This window comes from Alligator sinensis, unplaced genomic scaffold (assembly GCF_000455745.1).
Source record: "Alligator sinensis unplaced genomic scaffold, ASM45574v1 scaffold628_2, whole genome shotgun sequence".
NCBI lineage: Eukaryota > Metazoa > Chordata > Crocodylia > Alligatoridae > Alligator > Alligator sinensis.
Genome location: NW_005841833.1, coordinates 2,592,049 through 2,608,605, shown reverse-complemented (window position 1 = coordinate 2,608,605; position 16,557 = coordinate 2,592,049). Strand labels below are relative to the sequence as shown.

The 16,557-nt window shown below is 49.7% G+C and overlaps 1 protein-coding gene across 11 annotated transcripts in view; it reads left to right on the top strand.

Moving 5' to 3' along the window:
- The window catches only part of ACACB (acetyl-CoA carboxylase beta), a 59,722-nt gene that overhangs the window by 34,856 nt on the left and 8,309 nt on the right, over positions 1–16,557 (top strand). For 10 of the 11 annotated variants that reach the window (XM_025198519.1, XM_025198489.1, XM_006015144.3 and 7 more), the window contains 21 exons: positions 272–385; positions 523–636; positions 1,476–1,565; positions 1,755–1,873; positions 2,080–2,103; positions 4,410–4,547; positions 5,181–5,280; positions 5,387–5,494; positions 5,667–5,723; positions 6,183–6,224; positions 6,322–6,537; positions 6,748–6,903; positions 7,760–7,963; positions 9,343–9,498; positions 9,887–10,009; positions 10,982–11,251; positions 12,378–12,475; positions 13,881–14,001; positions 14,520–14,630; positions 15,412–15,555; positions 15,979–16,099. In XM_025198519.1, coding sequence (XP_025054304.1) covers positions 272–385; positions 523–636; positions 1,476–1,565; positions 1,755–1,873; positions 2,080–2,103; positions 4,410–4,547; positions 5,181–5,280; positions 5,387–5,494; positions 5,667–5,723; positions 6,183–6,224; positions 6,322–6,537; positions 6,748–6,903; positions 7,760–7,963; positions 9,343–9,498; positions 9,887–10,009; positions 10,982–11,251; positions 12,378–12,475; positions 13,881–14,001; positions 14,520–14,630; positions 15,412–15,555; positions 15,979–16,099 — 2,626 coding nt within the window. The remainder of the gene's footprint in view (positions 1–271; positions 386–522; positions 637–1,475; positions 1,566–1,754; positions 1,874–2,079; positions 2,104–4,409; positions 4,548–5,180; positions 5,281–5,386; positions 5,495–5,666; positions 5,724–6,182; positions 6,225–6,321; positions 6,538–6,747; positions 6,904–7,759; positions 7,964–9,342; positions 9,499–9,886; positions 10,010–10,981; positions 11,252–12,377; positions 12,476–13,880; positions 14,002–14,519; positions 14,631–15,411; positions 15,556–15,978; positions 16,100–16,557) is intronic. The other variant, XM_014518293.2, reaches the window with a different exon arrangement.

Genomic DNA, 16,557 nt, shown 5'->3' with positions numbered 1-16,557 from the left:
TTGATCTCAATGTTATAGGGTTTCTCCCTCTCCCTTCCCCCATCTGTATGACACCTGCTTTGAATTTGTTTAAAAAATTAATTAAAAAAATGCCCCTTCTTCATACCACATTCCCAGTGCTGACTCTTTGGAGCGGGCTCCTAGTCTGTGGGTGAAGAGAATGGGTCCGCAGACACTCGGGACACATGAAGGGATACAGAAAGCGGTTCACATGCAGCAGTAAATGTTAATGAGAATGAATCTGATGCTGGAAGGTTTTTCCCTCGCCTAGGATCAGCTCTGTGGCCGAGAACCCACCCTGACTGACGAACTGGTGGCCATTCTCAACGAGCTGACGCAGCTCAGTAAAACGGAGCACTCCAAAGTGGCTTTGAGAGCCAGACAGGTCAGTACATTGGCTGGCTGTACACGGTATTGTCCAGCAGGGTTGGTTCCACCCCAGACCCACAACCCTGCCTTTCACCTCCACCTCAGCCGTTCACCTCCACCTCAGCCGTTCACCTCCAGTCTTTTCCCTCCTAGGTGCTGATTGCATCTCACCTCCCTTCGTACGAACTGAGACACAACCAGGTGGAGTCCATCCTCCTCTCTGCCATCGATATGTACGGCCACCAGTTCTGCCCTGAAAACCTCAAGGTTGGGATGTTCTTAGTGTTGTGTGTTGAAAGCAGGGACTTTTACCTCCCAGCATGAGGAGGTGATACGCTGTGATATTTGGCTTGGAAGCTGTTTATTAAAAAGCCTTCAAGGCTTGTGAATCTTTTCTAGCTTTAGCTGTCAGTTTTAGCCCATATCCAGGTCACGTGAAAGGTTGCTTGCTGTTAACTTCCTGCAGAAAACCCCCACAGCCCAGGTTCACCACTCTTATACCACTCCCTGAGGGGTGTGCAGGGAGCTAAGGGAGCTCTCCCTTTGGCCTCTGCCACACATTGCATATATTGTGCGATTCACTGATCAGTCGTGCAATAAATTTAGACTGGTCACAGGTGCAAAGTAATTATCACGCCATAAAAATGTTTCCATCCAGCTCTAAGAAGAGCCAACCAGCTACCAAGTTAGTGCTTGAAAATGTATAACAACTCTATAGCTGATTTGTATCCAGTTTTAATTAGAATGTATGGCCAAGCCCTTTTTTGCATAAGACATGCCCCTCTGTCAGAGAACTGGTGCTGAGCACCTACACAGAATGAATCCATCCCTCAGCTGACCTTGTCCTTCACCAGCAGTCAATGCCAGCCATTTCTGAGCCCAAACACGGTGTTCCATGTTTGCACCAGTCCAAAACAGGCGTCAGGCCAGGGCAGACCTCTCAAACCTCTGGGACTGTTTGTGGCCAGTCTAGCAGAAGGAAGCTTGCAGAACACAATGTCTTGCAGCCATACCTTTCCTCTCTTCCTCTGCTTTGCCATTTGCCATGTCTCATTTTAGCCTTTTTTTTCCCTTTTGTCACTCCGGGTCCTGTTTTGTCCTGATAGAAACTGATCCTCTCAGAAACCACCATCTTCGATGTGCTGCCCGTCTTCTTCTACCACACAAACGAAGTGGTGCGCATGGCAGCACTGGAGGTAAAGGTTGAATTGCGGGGTGCTGGATGCCTCTTAATTAGGAGCGGTGCTGTCCAGAGAGCCTGAGGCACGGGGAGTACCACCAAGAGAGATGGTGGTGCTGTTCGCTTTATTGGCCGGGGGGCGTAGGGGTTGGTGGGGACCCCACTCTTATTCACAGTGTAAACTCCCATCCTCTCCTTTCACCAGGTGTATGTGAGGCGAGGCTATATTGCTTATGAGCTGAACAGCCTGCAGCATCGCCAGCTGTCGGACGGCACCTGTGTGGTGGAGTTCCAGTTCATGCTGCCATCATCCCATCCAAACAGGTAGGCATGACTTCTGTGTTGCCCGGTGCTTGGTGCCGAGCTATTCCTAAGGAAACACCACTGCTCTGGCTTTACCTCTCCCTTGGTGGGACTTGATTCAGTCTTTGCCCGGTGGGATAAAGCCCCTCTTCCATCTGCGGTGTGGGTGTTGGGCTGGCTGGGTTCCCTGCTCCCACTCATGGTGTTGTTCAATGCTCTGATTGCAGAGGCTGCATCCCTACTTTGAGCAGGTAGAGTGCAGAACTTCTTCTTTGACGCATGAGATATGATTATTTGTTGCTCTATTAATGCTTCCTCAAATGTGCCCATTTCTCTCTCTCTCTCTCTGTGCCCCCTGAGCTTGCTGGCTGTTGTTAAAGTGCTCTGCTCCCTGGCTGGCCAGGCAGGACAAGCTCTTCCAGAGTCAAGCATCCCTATTAGAGATGGGCAGAAGTTGGCAGTCTCTGTCTCATCCCTGTGGTTGAGCAATTGTCACCGTAGAAGCCAAGATTACAGCAAAGCTTAGGGTGCCTCGAGAAAAAGAGCTGGTACATTGATAGCCCTTGATTTCAGAACAAGGGAGGCAGCAGGGCATGAAATACTCAGCACTGGATACATAAGGCCTAACAACTCTGAAGTCCTGTGCTGGCTTTTGTCCTTGTCATTTGGCTGGGGTTAGGCAAGAGAGTTTTCCTGTGCAACGGATAGACTCAGGGCGGTGGAAGGTTATGCAGCAGTTGAGCAGCAGAGCTACAGTATGACTAGTCACCCAGGAGTACAGTATGACTAGTCACTAGACTAGTCACCCAGGAGTCCTGAGTGCCAGCCCTTGGCTTGGCCCATTACCTTGCAGAGTAATACTGAGTGGGTTAAAATAGCACCAACAGTCAACATCAGCCATCATCGAGCCCAAAGTATGGTGTTCCACATTTGCAGCAGTCCAAAATGGACTTTAAGCCAGGGCAGACCTTGGACCTCTGGGACTGTTTCTGGCCTCAATGAATTAACTCTGCTGCTGACTTTGGAGTCTGCGTCGTTGTCCTAAAAAAATTGCAGCCCTGCCGATTCTCCATATCTCGTCTCCCTGCCTAATATGACATGATTAGAGCTCTATTAATACCAGTGAATCCTCATCATTTTGTATTAACCTCTGGCATTTTGGACTAACTGAGGTAACGGACAAGCCTGTGGAGAGAAGGAAAACGATCTCATTGCACAAACACCCTGAGCAGAGGCAGGTGAAAGCAACTGCATGGTGCTGGGGAGAATTACTGAAGTGGGCCTAGCACCTCACCCCAGTGAAGAGAGGGCATCTGCCTTGCTCTGTGGCATCGCTGGTCTTCAGAGAGATTCTGTCCTTTTGGTAGCCCTCCTCTGCCAGGTTGTGTCAGTGACCAGAGGACTTTGAGCAGTAAGAGCAGACTGGATCCTGAGATGTAGTCCTACCCTCTCTGGTGCAAGCCCTGGGTGATGAGAAGGATTAGGTTACTGGTGCTGCATGACATTTTTGAAGGCCCAGGCTGACACCAGTAGCGTTCTTACACGGGAAATGATGGAGGGCACTGAAGAAAGAAGAAGTTATGATGAGTCTCAGGAGAAAGGGAACCAGCAATTCCTAGAAATTGTCACTGCCCAAGAAACTTGGGAATCAGAGCAGGGAGGGTTGTTCTAGGAGGAAAAGCAAGTGTCCAGCAGACGGTGGGACGAGCGTGCTGAAAGGGAGCACGGGCTGTGGTGGGATAGGCTCCTGTGCCTTTGTCCTCCACTAAAGGGACTAGAATAGCCGAGTTGCAAGTGGCTTATTGCCCTCCAGCGGGCTTGCTGCTGGTCAGGCCCTGCTCCTCCCAAGGCACGGCTGCCGTTGGTGCTAGCAGTCTAAGCCTTTCTGTTCTGGGCATTACACCCAGTCTCTTCATATCCAGTGAAAAAGCTTCTTCATGAGTAGAGCTTGTTGGCTTTTATCATTACCTCCAGGACGGGCATGAGCTTGACATTCCACCAGCTAGATCTGCAGCCAGGTCTATGGTGCTTTCAAAGAAATACCACGTTTATTGCTTTCAAAGACACCAAGAAAGGCCGAGGTACCCAGCCAGCAATTAAATGCGCATGAACTGAAGTAGCAGCCAGCAGCCTAATAAAAAAAGAAAGTTAATATAGCCCCACCATCCGGCGTCCCCTCTTTGCTGGAAGCAGCATCTGTCAGCTCTCCTCAGAAACCCCGTAGAGCTGCTGGCTGCGTCAGAGTGTTTGATTGGATTGGCAAAGGGCTTTTAAAAGAATTGCATTAGCTAAATATGCATCTTTTTGTTTGGCCTGAACTGGAAAAAGCAAACCAAAACAGGCATTGGTGCCTTAGGAGTTAGCATAGAGGGGATACCTCACAGAGCACCAGCCCCTATAAGAAGAGGGGGAAGGAGTCCTATGTAGATAATATTTTATCTTGTTTTGAATGAAAAGGCCTTTTTCCAGGGGATCTGCTGTCTCAGTTATATCCCCCGCTGTCTGTCACCTCTCTGTGAGCTGGGTCTCATTGTCCTGTTGTTGCGTTTTTGCGCAGGATGTCTGTCCCTGTCAGCATATCAAACCCAGACTTAGCCCGGCATAGCACTGAGCTCTTTATGGACAGCGGGTTTTCTCCTCTGTGCCAGAGAATGGGCGCCATGGTGGCTTTCAACAGATTTGAAGACTTCACCAGGTAAGAGAAGTAGAGGGAAAACCTTCACTGCTCATTGCTTTTATTCAGACACTTCCACTGGGTGCATGCAGCACTATCCTATTTGAGAATAAAGCTGGATTTGGGGCCACAGGCTAAGCAAAGCCATCTTCAGTCAGGCAGTTAAAATGCCTGTGGTCCTGCCAAAGTTGAGTGTTAAGCAGCTGGAGAAGAAGCACCAAGCGCGATGACTAAAAGTTAGGGAGGCAGTGGTCCACGTGTTGCTAATCCTATTAAACAAGGAAAAGTGAGGCACTTGAGCACATTTGCCCACTCTGGGTAAACGCATGCACCTGTGTAGCTTGGGCATCTGAGCATCTGGCCATTGTGTAATGAATGCCTTTATTCCCTCAACAGCCTTGGGATCTCAGGAGCTGTGGCATAGGGTAGGTTAACAAGCAACTTGCCCAAGACTGCACTAAAAGTCTGTGGCAAAGTCAGGCATGGACACCAGGTCCCCTGAATCCCAGTCCAGTCCTTCTCTCCTGGTTTCCAGTCCCCAGCGCCCTTGGCCTAAGTAGTTCAGCTTTTGTGGAAAGCAGGTTGTGCACCAGGAATTCTCCAGCTCCTTAAGGTCATTGACTTGTCCTCCACCCCCTGCTTGGGTCCCACTAGGAACTTCGATGAAGTGATCTCCTCCTTTGCTGACCCACCCTCCGAGAGCCCCTTGTTCAGCGAAGTGCAAGCCACACTCTACGACGAGGAGGACAACAAGGTACGACCGCGGGCTGGCTGCTCCCACAGCCCTGGGGGCGGCGCAGGCCGAGGACAGCCATTGTCTCCTAGGCATCCGGCTTGACAGCGTCGTCTGTTGTTCTCAGAATATCCGAGAGGAGCCCATCCACATCCTGAACATCGCGATCCAGTGGGTAGAGCACCTCGAGGATGAGAAGCTGGTGCCCATCTTCAGAGCTTTTGCTCAGTCCAAGGTCTTGTGCTTTCCCTGTGCTCTGGGTATTTAGTGCAGCTCTCTCAAGAGGTCTTGCATTGGGGTAATGCTTCTGAGACTTGTCTGCTTTTCCTCCTGAAAACATTTAAAATTTCCCTGGGGTCCTGAAGGCCTTGCCAGTGACACAGTATTTATCTCCTGTCTCCGTATAGAAAAACATCCTGGTTGACTGTGGCCTCCGGAGAATTACGTTCTTGGTCGCACAGCAGGTCAGTGGAGGAGAGGACATTTTCCGTCGCTGAATCGATTTGGTCGCGCTGGGCTTATACATCCACGCCCTCGAGGGTTTATTAAGAGTGAATAAATGACTGATAGAGGTCACAAGCAGATCAGAGATACAAGCTAGAGATGGATATAATCGCTGCTCAGTGGAAGGAGTTAGAGCTTGTTAGGCTCTGCATCAATCAATAACTCATCTAATTGTGTTACATTATTATAGTAAGGATTTCCTAGAGTGGAAAGCTTGACTGTTGCTTTACTAACTCTGACATTTTTTTGTTGTGAGAGGTGAGTTAACACAGGTATTTCAGGTTGCTTTCTCTGCTGGCTTTACTATTTCTTATTTAATTTTTTTTCCCCTAGGACATCCAAGAAATGACAATTTCTTGTTTGAGGGCTGACTTAGTTTTACCAATATGTCATTGTCTTCCCCTCCTCTTCTGTTACAGAGAGAATTCCCGAAGTTTTTTACATTCAGAGCAAGAGACGAGGTAGGGCTCCCTTGTCCGAGGTCTCTCATGTCATGGTGGGAATCAGAGGCGTTCTCCCCAGGTCGCATGGGATTGTGCTCTCTTTTCTCTCTCCCAGTTTGCAGAAGACCGGATTTATCGGCACTTGGAACCAGCCCTGGCCTTCCAGTTGGAGCTGAGCCGCATGCGTAACTTCGACCTGACCGCTATCCCTTGCGCCAACCACAAGATGCACCTCTACCTGGGGGCTTCCAAGGTGGCAGAGGGGGCAGAAGTGACTGACCACCGGTTCTTCATACGAGCCATCGTGCGCCACTCAGACCTTATCACAAAGGTAATGAGGGCACAGCAGCCGATGTGCTGTGGCTTGGAACGGGTGCTACATTGGTCTCTCTTGCCCATGAGGTCTTTGCAAGGGGCTGGTAGAGTGGGTGATGATTTGCATGTGTGGGAGCTGAAGGCAGTGCTTTGCTCAGAGTAACTGGATTAGGGAAAAGTCCCTGTCCTCAGTGCGGTGGGTTTGTTCTCTCTGGCTCCCTTGCAGGAAGCCTCATTCGAGTACCTGCAGAACGAGGGGGAACGGTTGCTTCTGGAAGCCATGGATGAGCTGGAGGTGGCCTTCAACAACACGAGCGTCCGCACAGATTGTAACCACATCTTCCTCAACTTTGTGCCAACTGTAGTCATGGACCCCTCCAAGGTGAGCCCTCCCCGGTGAACGGGGGCTTTTCCTGCACAGAGGTTCTGTGGGAAGAAGGGATCACAGCGGTGGCTTGTCATAGGGGCAGTCATTGGGGGGAGCGTGGCTTCCCCGACATGCTGCTGTCCCGTGCTGGTATGTTCTCCTGCCAGCCCTGATCCAATACAGAGCTGTAGGGTTCATACCCTTGGCCTCAACCCAGCATTTATGGGCAACATCACTGAGCACTTTACCTCCCATGCAGTGTGCATGGAGGGAATGTAAGCACTGCTAACTCGGGAGATACCGAGATCTCTAGTGTTTACAAATGAACGAGCATTTTATAAGTAGACCTGCAGGAATTGGCAGGTAAAATGGCTGCCCACCAGTGATGGAGGTCAGCATTTGGGTTACACCCTGGTTCTTCCCCCCAACACTGGCTTGGCAGCTGCTAAAGAAGCAGCACTGTCAGGCTTCCAAAAAGAAGGGAAGGAGGAAGAATATCTCACACAAAGAGGTTTTTTCCATTCAGGGCCAACAGATAAGGCAGGGTCTGGTTCTCTCTTGCTGGGACTGTCTTATAGCAATGCCAGCCCTCAGAGAAGGGAGGTGACAGCGTGAGACCCAGCCGTGGTGCACCTTGCGTTTTCCTTTGCTGGTGCGACTTTAAGTTGTCTGCCAGTTGTGTGTGTGGGTGTGTGTGTAAACTGAAATGAGGAAGGGCAAGGGGTGCTTCTTGGCTCAGGCACATGTGGGCACATGTTGCCCAGAAGGGTGTTGTCCTGCTGTTGGGAGAATGGAAGGCATGTCTGACAGGAGCCATTTGAGATGTCGCCACTCCAGCAGCTCAGAGCGTTTCTGGCCCATGTGTCCCCAGATAGAGGAGTCAGTCCGCTCCATGGTGATGCGCTATGGGAGCCGCTTGTGGAAACTGCGGGTCCTGCAGGCGGAAGTGAAGATCAACATCCGCCTGATGCCGACAACCAAGGCGATTCCTATCCGCCTCTTCCTTGCCAACGAGTCTGGCTACTACTTGGATATTAGTCTCTACAAAGAAGTGAAGGACTCCAGCACAGAGAATGTGCGTAACTAATCCTGGAGCAAATACTTGGTGTGAACCAGCCAATAGTCCCCACCTTTGCTTAGGCTGCTTGTGTCCCCAGGCTTCCCTCTGGTATTTAGGGATGCCCAGTTGCTGAGGGGTTGGGCTCAGCTGAGGCTTCTAGAGCCGGGTACTGCTGGGTCGTCATTCCTGCAACCACTGTAGCAAGTCCATGGCCGAGCTGTCACTAAGGGTGCAGACACACGTAACAATCGAACCCTTCCAAATGGCACTGATTAGCGACCGGTTTGCAATTGCATGAAGTGCTGTGGCTCTGGCACCAGGGGTGGGAAGGGCAGCGCTCAGCCAAGCATGCCTTGCAGGTAGAGGGTGGGAAGTGCTTGCATCCATGTTTTGGGAGTCCAAGGGAGTGGCTGGGAGTATTTTCACATGTCTGCCTTCCCTTCTCTCCTAACTGAGTTCAATAAACTTCAGTAGCTTGCACTTGACTGCAGTGTGCTTACATAACTTGGGGAGGGTGTAGGGGGGTGCTATGACCCACATTTTTGGGCCCCCAGGGGCTGGGGGGTGTTGGTGAGGGGCCACGGTTGAGCAGGAAGTAAGGGCATATAAGAAAGATAGTGTTTATTGAGTGGGCAGCGTCGGGGGGCACATTGATAAAGAGTTCCAACAAAAGGAAAAAAAAAGGGGGGAGGTTGAAGCAGTTGAGTTCTGATTGCATACCAGAGCATTTAGTTGCTGTCGTTTGTGTGGGGTGAAGAGCAGTGCAGTGTGGGATGCCTGGAGGACCAACCAGATGTATGTCGTGGAATACTTGGTATCTGCACATAGATACTGAACCAGATCACAGTGATCCAGTTCAAAATAGTACTTGATTTTCCAGGTATGCTTTTGAACCATTCCGAGTGGCTTTACATCAGTTTAAACAGGCTTGTGCATCTGTCCACATCAGGTTTCAGCTGCATTAAAACTACTCTTTAAGTGTTGCACATGTAAGCTGCACTGTAGCTGCTTCGACCCACAAGGTGCCATTGGGAATAAAGCTCTGCTTCTTTTACTCCACTTGAGCTCAAGGAGACACGCTGCCTGCGCTTAGCTGTATGGGATTTAGGTCTCATGTCTAGGCAAGTGCTAAGACGGGGGGGCAGACGCAACTAGGTTGTTACAATACTGGCGGGGATGTCCATACCAACCAGGGATGCTGCTGTGATGCTCTTGAGTCTGGTCCTTATTATGAGAATGGCGAGATGGAGTCTGTTATCACCAGTCTCATAGACCATAAGCTTTCTAACATATCAAAGCAGCAAGCCGTACCCCACTTCTGAGTGACTGCCTTTTAACTGATTAATGAGCAGTCGGTGGGCGGGGGGGGACACTGACTCCACCCTTCTCTTTAGATCATGTTTCACTCCTACGGAGACAAACAGGGGCCACTGCACGGGATGCTGATCAACACGCCGTACGTCACGAAGGACCTGCTTCAGTCCAAGAGATTCCAGGCACAGTCTCTGGGCACGACCTACGTGTACGACTTCCCCGAAATGTTCAGGCAGGTCAGTCATGCTAAGGAGCAGTTTGATGTATTTCCATGATCTATTTTCTTCTTCTATGTCTATCCATTTGGGGCAAAAAACAACTCTCCTTGCTACTCTTTATTGGCCTGGAGAATGCTTTCTTGTAGGCAAGATGTTTTCTAAGGCACAAATCAGCTCGCACAAATCAGCAGAGCCCTGCTGAAGCAGCACCAGGTGTGAGGAGCTCAATAAGAAAGTCCCAGCATGAAGAGAAACACAGCAAAGTCAGGCTGGCAGCAGTTCAAGTCCCTTTACTTAAATGACTACAAGGCTGTCACATAGATGCACATTTGCCAAGCAGCAACACATGCTCTCGGCTCCATCGGTTTTGTTTGTGTTAATGGCCTTGACTCTGGTCCCTCCACAGGCTCTCTTCAAGCTCTGGGGCTGTACAGAGAGCTGTTCCAAAGATGTCCTCACCTACACCGAGTTAGTGTTGGATTCCCAGGGGCAGCTGGTACAGATGAACAGACTCCCTGGTGGAAATAAGGTAGGAGTGAGATCAACAGAGAAAAAAAGACGGGAGCGGTTGAGGGGCTGAACTGGAAAAGGGAGCAGCGTGGGAAGAGCTGAAGAGAACAGTGCAGGGAAAAGGAGAGAACGGAGGTAGAGGAGGAAGCGGACGCTAAAGGCAACACAGGAAAGGATTCTGTGATGGGAAGGGAGGAGGGAGTGGAGTGGAGCCAGTACTTTGAACAGTGGAAGAAAGAGGTGCAAATTACTGTAATACCCATTGACTCTCATGCAGAAAACCAACTAAGTATGGTACCCAATGAAGAATGTGCAACTGTTTCTTCCTTTTAAGTAGAAGACAGTAGATTTTCACCTTATAGACTAACCAAAGTAGAGATCTCTCTGTCTCCTTTGGTTCATCTGTAAGGTGCAAATCTACCCGGCTTTCCATTTGACTTCAGACTGTTACAGCTAACTACATCTCTCTTCCTTTTAACTCAGGACTGTGGCAACACAGGGGGTTTCCCCCCCGATTTAGTCATTAGACTAGGAGGATTCGAGTACATTTCTTAAACTCGGTCCTTGTCAGTGTTGGGCGGTTTCTCTGACGTTTTAGGCTGGAGGTTGTCTTCTCGCCTGGCAGGACACTGTGTGTGGGGTTCACTGCATGTTGTGTCTCGGAGACATGAACTACCAACGGTGGTTGCCAACTTAGACAGGGGCGCTTTCATTGTGAAGCTTTGGCAGCCATGACTCCGATTAAGGATGTGTTTCTGCGCCAGAAATATCCCTGATTCCCAGATGTTCTTGCCAGTTGCAAGAAGCCTCAAGTGGAACAAAAACTCGGCCTGAGTTGCATTTTTAAAGTACGGTGAATGCAGCTGGGAGTCAGGGGTGTAGGGAGGGCCATTAATTGACCTTCGAAGAGCCAGAGAGGAGCCCCCTGCCATGGCATGGTCCACCCCTCCTGGAGAAGCCCCCCTCCACAGCTGCCTGTTGTTTTGGGCAGGTGGGGATGGTGGCTTTCAAAATGAAGCTGAAAACCCCCGAGTATCCGAGCGGCCGGGACATCATCGTCATAAGCAATGACATCACACACAAGATTGGCTCCTTCGGACTCATGGAGGACCTCCTCTTCCTGAGAGCGTCGGAGTTGGCCCGTGCAGAGGGCATCCCCCGCGTCTACATTGCGGCGAACAGCGGGGCACGGATGGGGCTCGCCGAGGAGCTAAAGTACATATTCCAGGTGGCGTGGGTGGACCCTGCCGACCCCAACAAGGTGTGTACATTTGTCCTGCTGTGGTCAGAGGGAAAATGACCTCTGTGACAGACATCATTTAGGAATCAAAATGGTAAATTAATGAGGAAATAGCTCCTGTGAGGTTAAATGAGCCTGCATAGCCACAGTGTTGCACTGTAAGCACACAGATAGGGCTGTATCCACTTCCCCCTTTGCTTGTGAGAAGACCCCTCTTCCTCTGCATGCCCAGAGACCCCTCTGCTCCTGTGTGGTGTCTGGTCCTCCTATAACCAGGTGGGGAAAATGGAAGATAGAAACCAAAATGCATCTTTGGAAGCAAGCAACAGGGCTGAGCTTGAAGTCAGGTTTTTAAAGGGGGGTTAGGCATGTGCCTGCCTTTAAAATCATGGGGAAATTAGGTGCCTGGATACCTCTCTAAAATGTGACCTTTAGCCCTTCTTCTGTCTGAGGGCTCAGACATTACTGCAGTCAGAAATTACAGTGGGTGGGATTTTCAGATGCTGAAATGGCCAAGGGAACCCTGGCCCCACTTCTCCAATATAATTTAGAGGTTTCAGCCTCATTGAAAGGTCACAGGACATTGAGTTTGTGTGTCATTTCAGTGCTTGCAGCTTAAAGGCTCCCCACTTAGTCCCAGAGCCTCTCACTGAGCATCTGCATATGCTCTGTCGTATTGGAGATGCATACGCTACTCAGCAGTTCCCAAACTGACAGATTGTGCACCGCCAATTTAAAGTGATACAATCTTAAGTGCCACCAGCAAATGTTTGTCATATAAAGTAATTATATTAAGTCTGTTAACAAGTACCACTGACAGGTTGTCTGCGTACCACTGGTGGTACCCGTACCACAGATTGGGAACCGCTGTGCTACGTCACTCTTGAGCACCTCTGCGTAAGGTGAAATTTTGCGTGTGTAGCTCACACACAGGTAAAAACTAATGCTGTGTGCTCCTTAAACATCAGTTGGCAAAGTAAGTGCCCAGTTTTAGGACAGGTGATTAGGATTTTAAACTACCAATCTGTAAAAACATAACTTGCTCTCCGAGCTCCCCAGACTTGTACCACAATTGACTCCAGCTCTTGGGGGGTAGCAAGCTGCCTGTGTGAAAGAATGAGCTAATTCTCTCCCTCTCTCTTCGAAGGGGTTCAAGTACCTGTACCTGACCCCGCAGGACTACACGAGGATCAGCTCCATGAACTCAGTGCACTGTGAGCATGTGGAGGAAGGAGGAGAGTCCAGGTGAATAAAAAGAAACTCAAGGCAGTGTCTTATCCTGGTTTGGAAAGGAAAACTGGCTCTTTGTGGGCAGAGGTTCATGGGGATAATGTTTCTCTGTAACAGAAGTCAGCCAACGCATAAGCAGGTTATGAAGAGATGGGGGGCAATTAAAGATCGTGTCTGCTGGGGGAAGGGCAAGAACAAATTGGCTTAATAGGCAAGAAAGAAGCTGCGGATGATATGTTAGGAACATTTCCCAGATGCTGAGGCTAGTGAAGTGGAAGATAGTGAAGCGTCGGGCGGGTGTGACAAACTTTCACTGGTGGCTCATGAGCGTGGTCTAGGCAGGCACCTGATGGGAACAGTCTAGCTACATTTAGATCATCGAGGGCTGCACTAAATGATCTCTGGAGGGCACTCCTAGCCTGACCTTTCTGTGAATCCGGCATGTGGGCATCAGTGCCAGGAGGAAGGACAATGCTCCAAGTGGATGTTCCCCTGCAGGGAAGGGTGTCAGTCCTGCTAGCTGGTTTCTCCATCCCGGGATTTCTTATTAGAGACCGAACACTTGCAAAATGTCTGCATTTGTGTAGGAGCCGCTTGTCACGGTTGCTAGCTGCCTTTAAAGTGCCTTTCAGAGTGCCCTGCCATCAAGCACTCTGTTGCTCATGGAGACCCAGTGGACATCCTGTAGACCAACACCATCCATAATGTTCTTTAATAAAGAAAACGGGGATGCCAACCTAGTTGTGAGGGCGCCTGTAGCTGGTTGCAGTTTCCAACAGGCAGAGCTATCACCCCTCAGTTATCAGGAGTGTACTGACCCACCAGAAATGGAGCTAGAGGTGGGGGGGTTAGGGTAATGGCTAGGAGGTGCCTGTTGGTACATCTGCACTGTCTCCCAGTGGGCTTGGACGTTCGTCTGACCCAACTGTATGTTTGCAGTGGACAGCTCATAGCAGGTACCAGCACATGCCTCAGCACTGCTCTGACTTGGGAGAGCCCCTGCGTGGTGGTAGGCCTTGCATTTGTAGCCCCTCCAAACCTACTCCACAAATGTGTGGAGCCAGTGGACAGGGCTTGTTTCTTGGCCTGCTCAAGCACCCATGCATTCAGCTGTCTTTGGCTTGCCCCAGCTTGGTGGCTGAGAGCTGCTGAGGTTTCTGTCCCACAAAGCTCTTGGGAGTTCAGGGAAGAGGCTTCATATTTTAGCTCCCTCAAATCCACCCCTCTTGGGGGTGGAGGGAAGTAAGGCACAAAAAGGAGAAGTGCCTTCCCCAGGATCATGAATCCAGTGTGCGGCAGAGCCAGGATTCAAATTCAGGTCTCCAGGGCTCAGCCCAGTGCCTTCCTTGCATTAACTTGCAAAAACTACCGCCATCTTTGATCTTACCTGCTCTACAATGTCCCTCCTGGTTTCCCACAGGTACATCCTCACAGATATCATTGGCAAAGAGGAAGGACTGGGTGTGGAGAACCTGCGAGCTGCTGGCACCATTGCTGGGGAGAGCTCTCGTGCATACGATGAAATTGTGACCATTAGCATGGTAGGGCTTTTGCTGTCTTCTACGTACTGTTTCGTCCTGTGAGCTTTTCACCTTGTTTCCTGTCTAGGATGCACAGCCCCTCTGGTACTTGCTTTCCAAGCCATATTTGGGAGCTCAACAAGGTGACTCCTACTCAGTCAAGGAAAACGGAGAAAAATACAGGATGTGGAGGCTTCTTGAACTGGCTTAAGCATCAATGTTCAGAAGTTCTCAAAGTTGCAAACCGCTTAGGACTGGCTTTTTAAACTAAAAGCCCAGCAGTTTGCTACAACACATGCATTATTCAGTGGAAGAAAAACAGAATAGCCTGCTATAAATTGGCAGCTGGGAAGCTACAGCGTCAGAATGGACAGATGTCATTCGGTCACTTAGACTGTGATGCTGAGAGCATGTAGATGAAAAGTGCAGTTTCTGAATTATCTTTCCACCTGGGTGATGAGAAAATGCAGAGTGCTGTTGACTCTCGTTCACAATTACATCGCTCTGTGTTAGTAATTCTTCAGTTCTGTGTCTGTTAGGTGACCTGTCGTGCCATAGGAATTGGTGCTTATTTGACGAGGCTGGGCCAGCGAGTCATACAGGTGGAGAATTCCTACATCATTCTCACTGGAACCAAGGCTTTGAATAAGGTAATGAATAATCTAGTTATACCCGTTACTTGACTTATCCCCTAGGAACTGTCTTCTCTGGTGCTGAGTCATTGTGCTGCTTTGCAACCCAAGAAAGGTTTACCCTCTTCCCACCTCCAGAGCTTTTAGGTTTTTTAATTGGACGCGTAACACTTCTCTCCTACAATTTCCACTGTGGTCTAGAAATGGCAATTTTTAAACTGAATGAATTCATAGTATTTGTGCAAAGAAGAAACCAGTAGGAAAATTAAAGTAAAGATATCTGTTTGAATGAGAGCATTATAAATCATTACTTAGTAGTGACTGACAGCTCTGAAAGAGCTGGGCCGATGTGAACCCACACACCATGGGGTCTTTGCGACAGAGGTTGAGAGATATGAGAGGTATTCTGGCTGGGAGCAGAACATGTTCCCAGTCCCTAACTCCATTGTCTAGTCCAAAGAACTGCATATTTTGTGGGCTTTTCTGCCAGCCCAGTTTGACTTCAGGTGTGATTTTAAACTCATGTAGCCAAACCAATCCAAAAAAGCAGTAGTGGACACACTTAACATGTGAATTTTTAAAAAAAACGAGGATCCTTGCTTCAGTTTAGCTTCAGTCAGTTTAGAGCAGGTTCAAATTAAATGCAAGGAAGTCCCGTGGCCTCTGTGAGGGAGGGAAGCCAGTTTACAATGCACAGAAGTATGTACCGGTCTAACTGAACAGATGTAAGGCGCTTTAGGGAAAAGACCTACAGTTTAGGAAAGGGTGATAAACTTTGTCTATGGATGATTTCAACCAGGTCCTGGGGCGTGAAGTCTACACATCCAATAACCAGCTGGGAGGTGTGCACATCATGTATAATAATGGTGTTTCCCATGTCACTGTCCCGGATGACTTCGAGGGGGTCTATACTGTCTTACAGTGGCTTTCATACATGCCAAAGGTAGGTGGCTACAACAGGACGGCAGTGTAGTGGCTACTCTGCTTGATCATCGCCAGTATGACTCCCTGGGCCCTCAGAAACCACGCCAAGTAGCTCCTTAGCACTGTTACGGGTACTGATGTGCCTTGGGGAGCTGCCGCCTTGCAGGCTTTTCTGCCCCTCTATAATAAACTAGGCCTAAATGGGGGTGGTCACGTGCAGAGCCATGCCTAGTAGACTTGTGCAGTGGTCCCACCTACCCTTAGTCATGTTAAATATTGTCTATGCAGGTAGTGACTCTCCAGGAAATGGGTCAGGGTTAGGGATCTGTCTGTAACAGCCTACGCAGCTTTGGAGCGGGGTGGGGAGGGAACAAAGAGCTCCTCCAGCAGGATGGGCCATGGCGTTATGGTCAAGCAGGATTAGCAATCTTTTTTCTTATAGGACAATCACAGCCCAGTGCCTGCTACCGCCATAAGTGACCCCATAGAAAGAGAGATTGATTTTGTCCCTACCAAAGCCCCCTACGACCCCAGATGGATGCTGGCTGGAAGACCCCATCCAAGTAAGTAAGGGTATTCTCACTCCAGCACCCTCCAGTCCTCTGTGTGTGTGCTGCCATAACATCCTCAGTCTATTATGGTGGGGTTTTATTGCTGTTTGCCACAAGAGGCCTCCCACCCGAAGTCCTGAGCTTGACCAGGAGTTTGCCCGGGAACTGGCTGAGGCCGCATGCTCCAGGACCATGGTTGTCATGGGTGACTTCAATTACTCAGACATCTCATGGGAGGATCGCTCAGCAAAATCTGAGCGGTCGCAGAGCTTCCTCTCATGCGTGGATGGCCTCTACCTGACTCAAGAAGTCTATGGGCCAACGAGAGGCAAAGCGCTGCTCGACCTGGTGCTGGCTACTGGGGATGACCTAGTCGGCGACCTAGTGATCGATGGGAAGCTGGGTGACAGCGACCACGAGCTGATCACCTTCACCATCCGCCGAAAAGCTGGCAAGTCAGTCAGCAACAC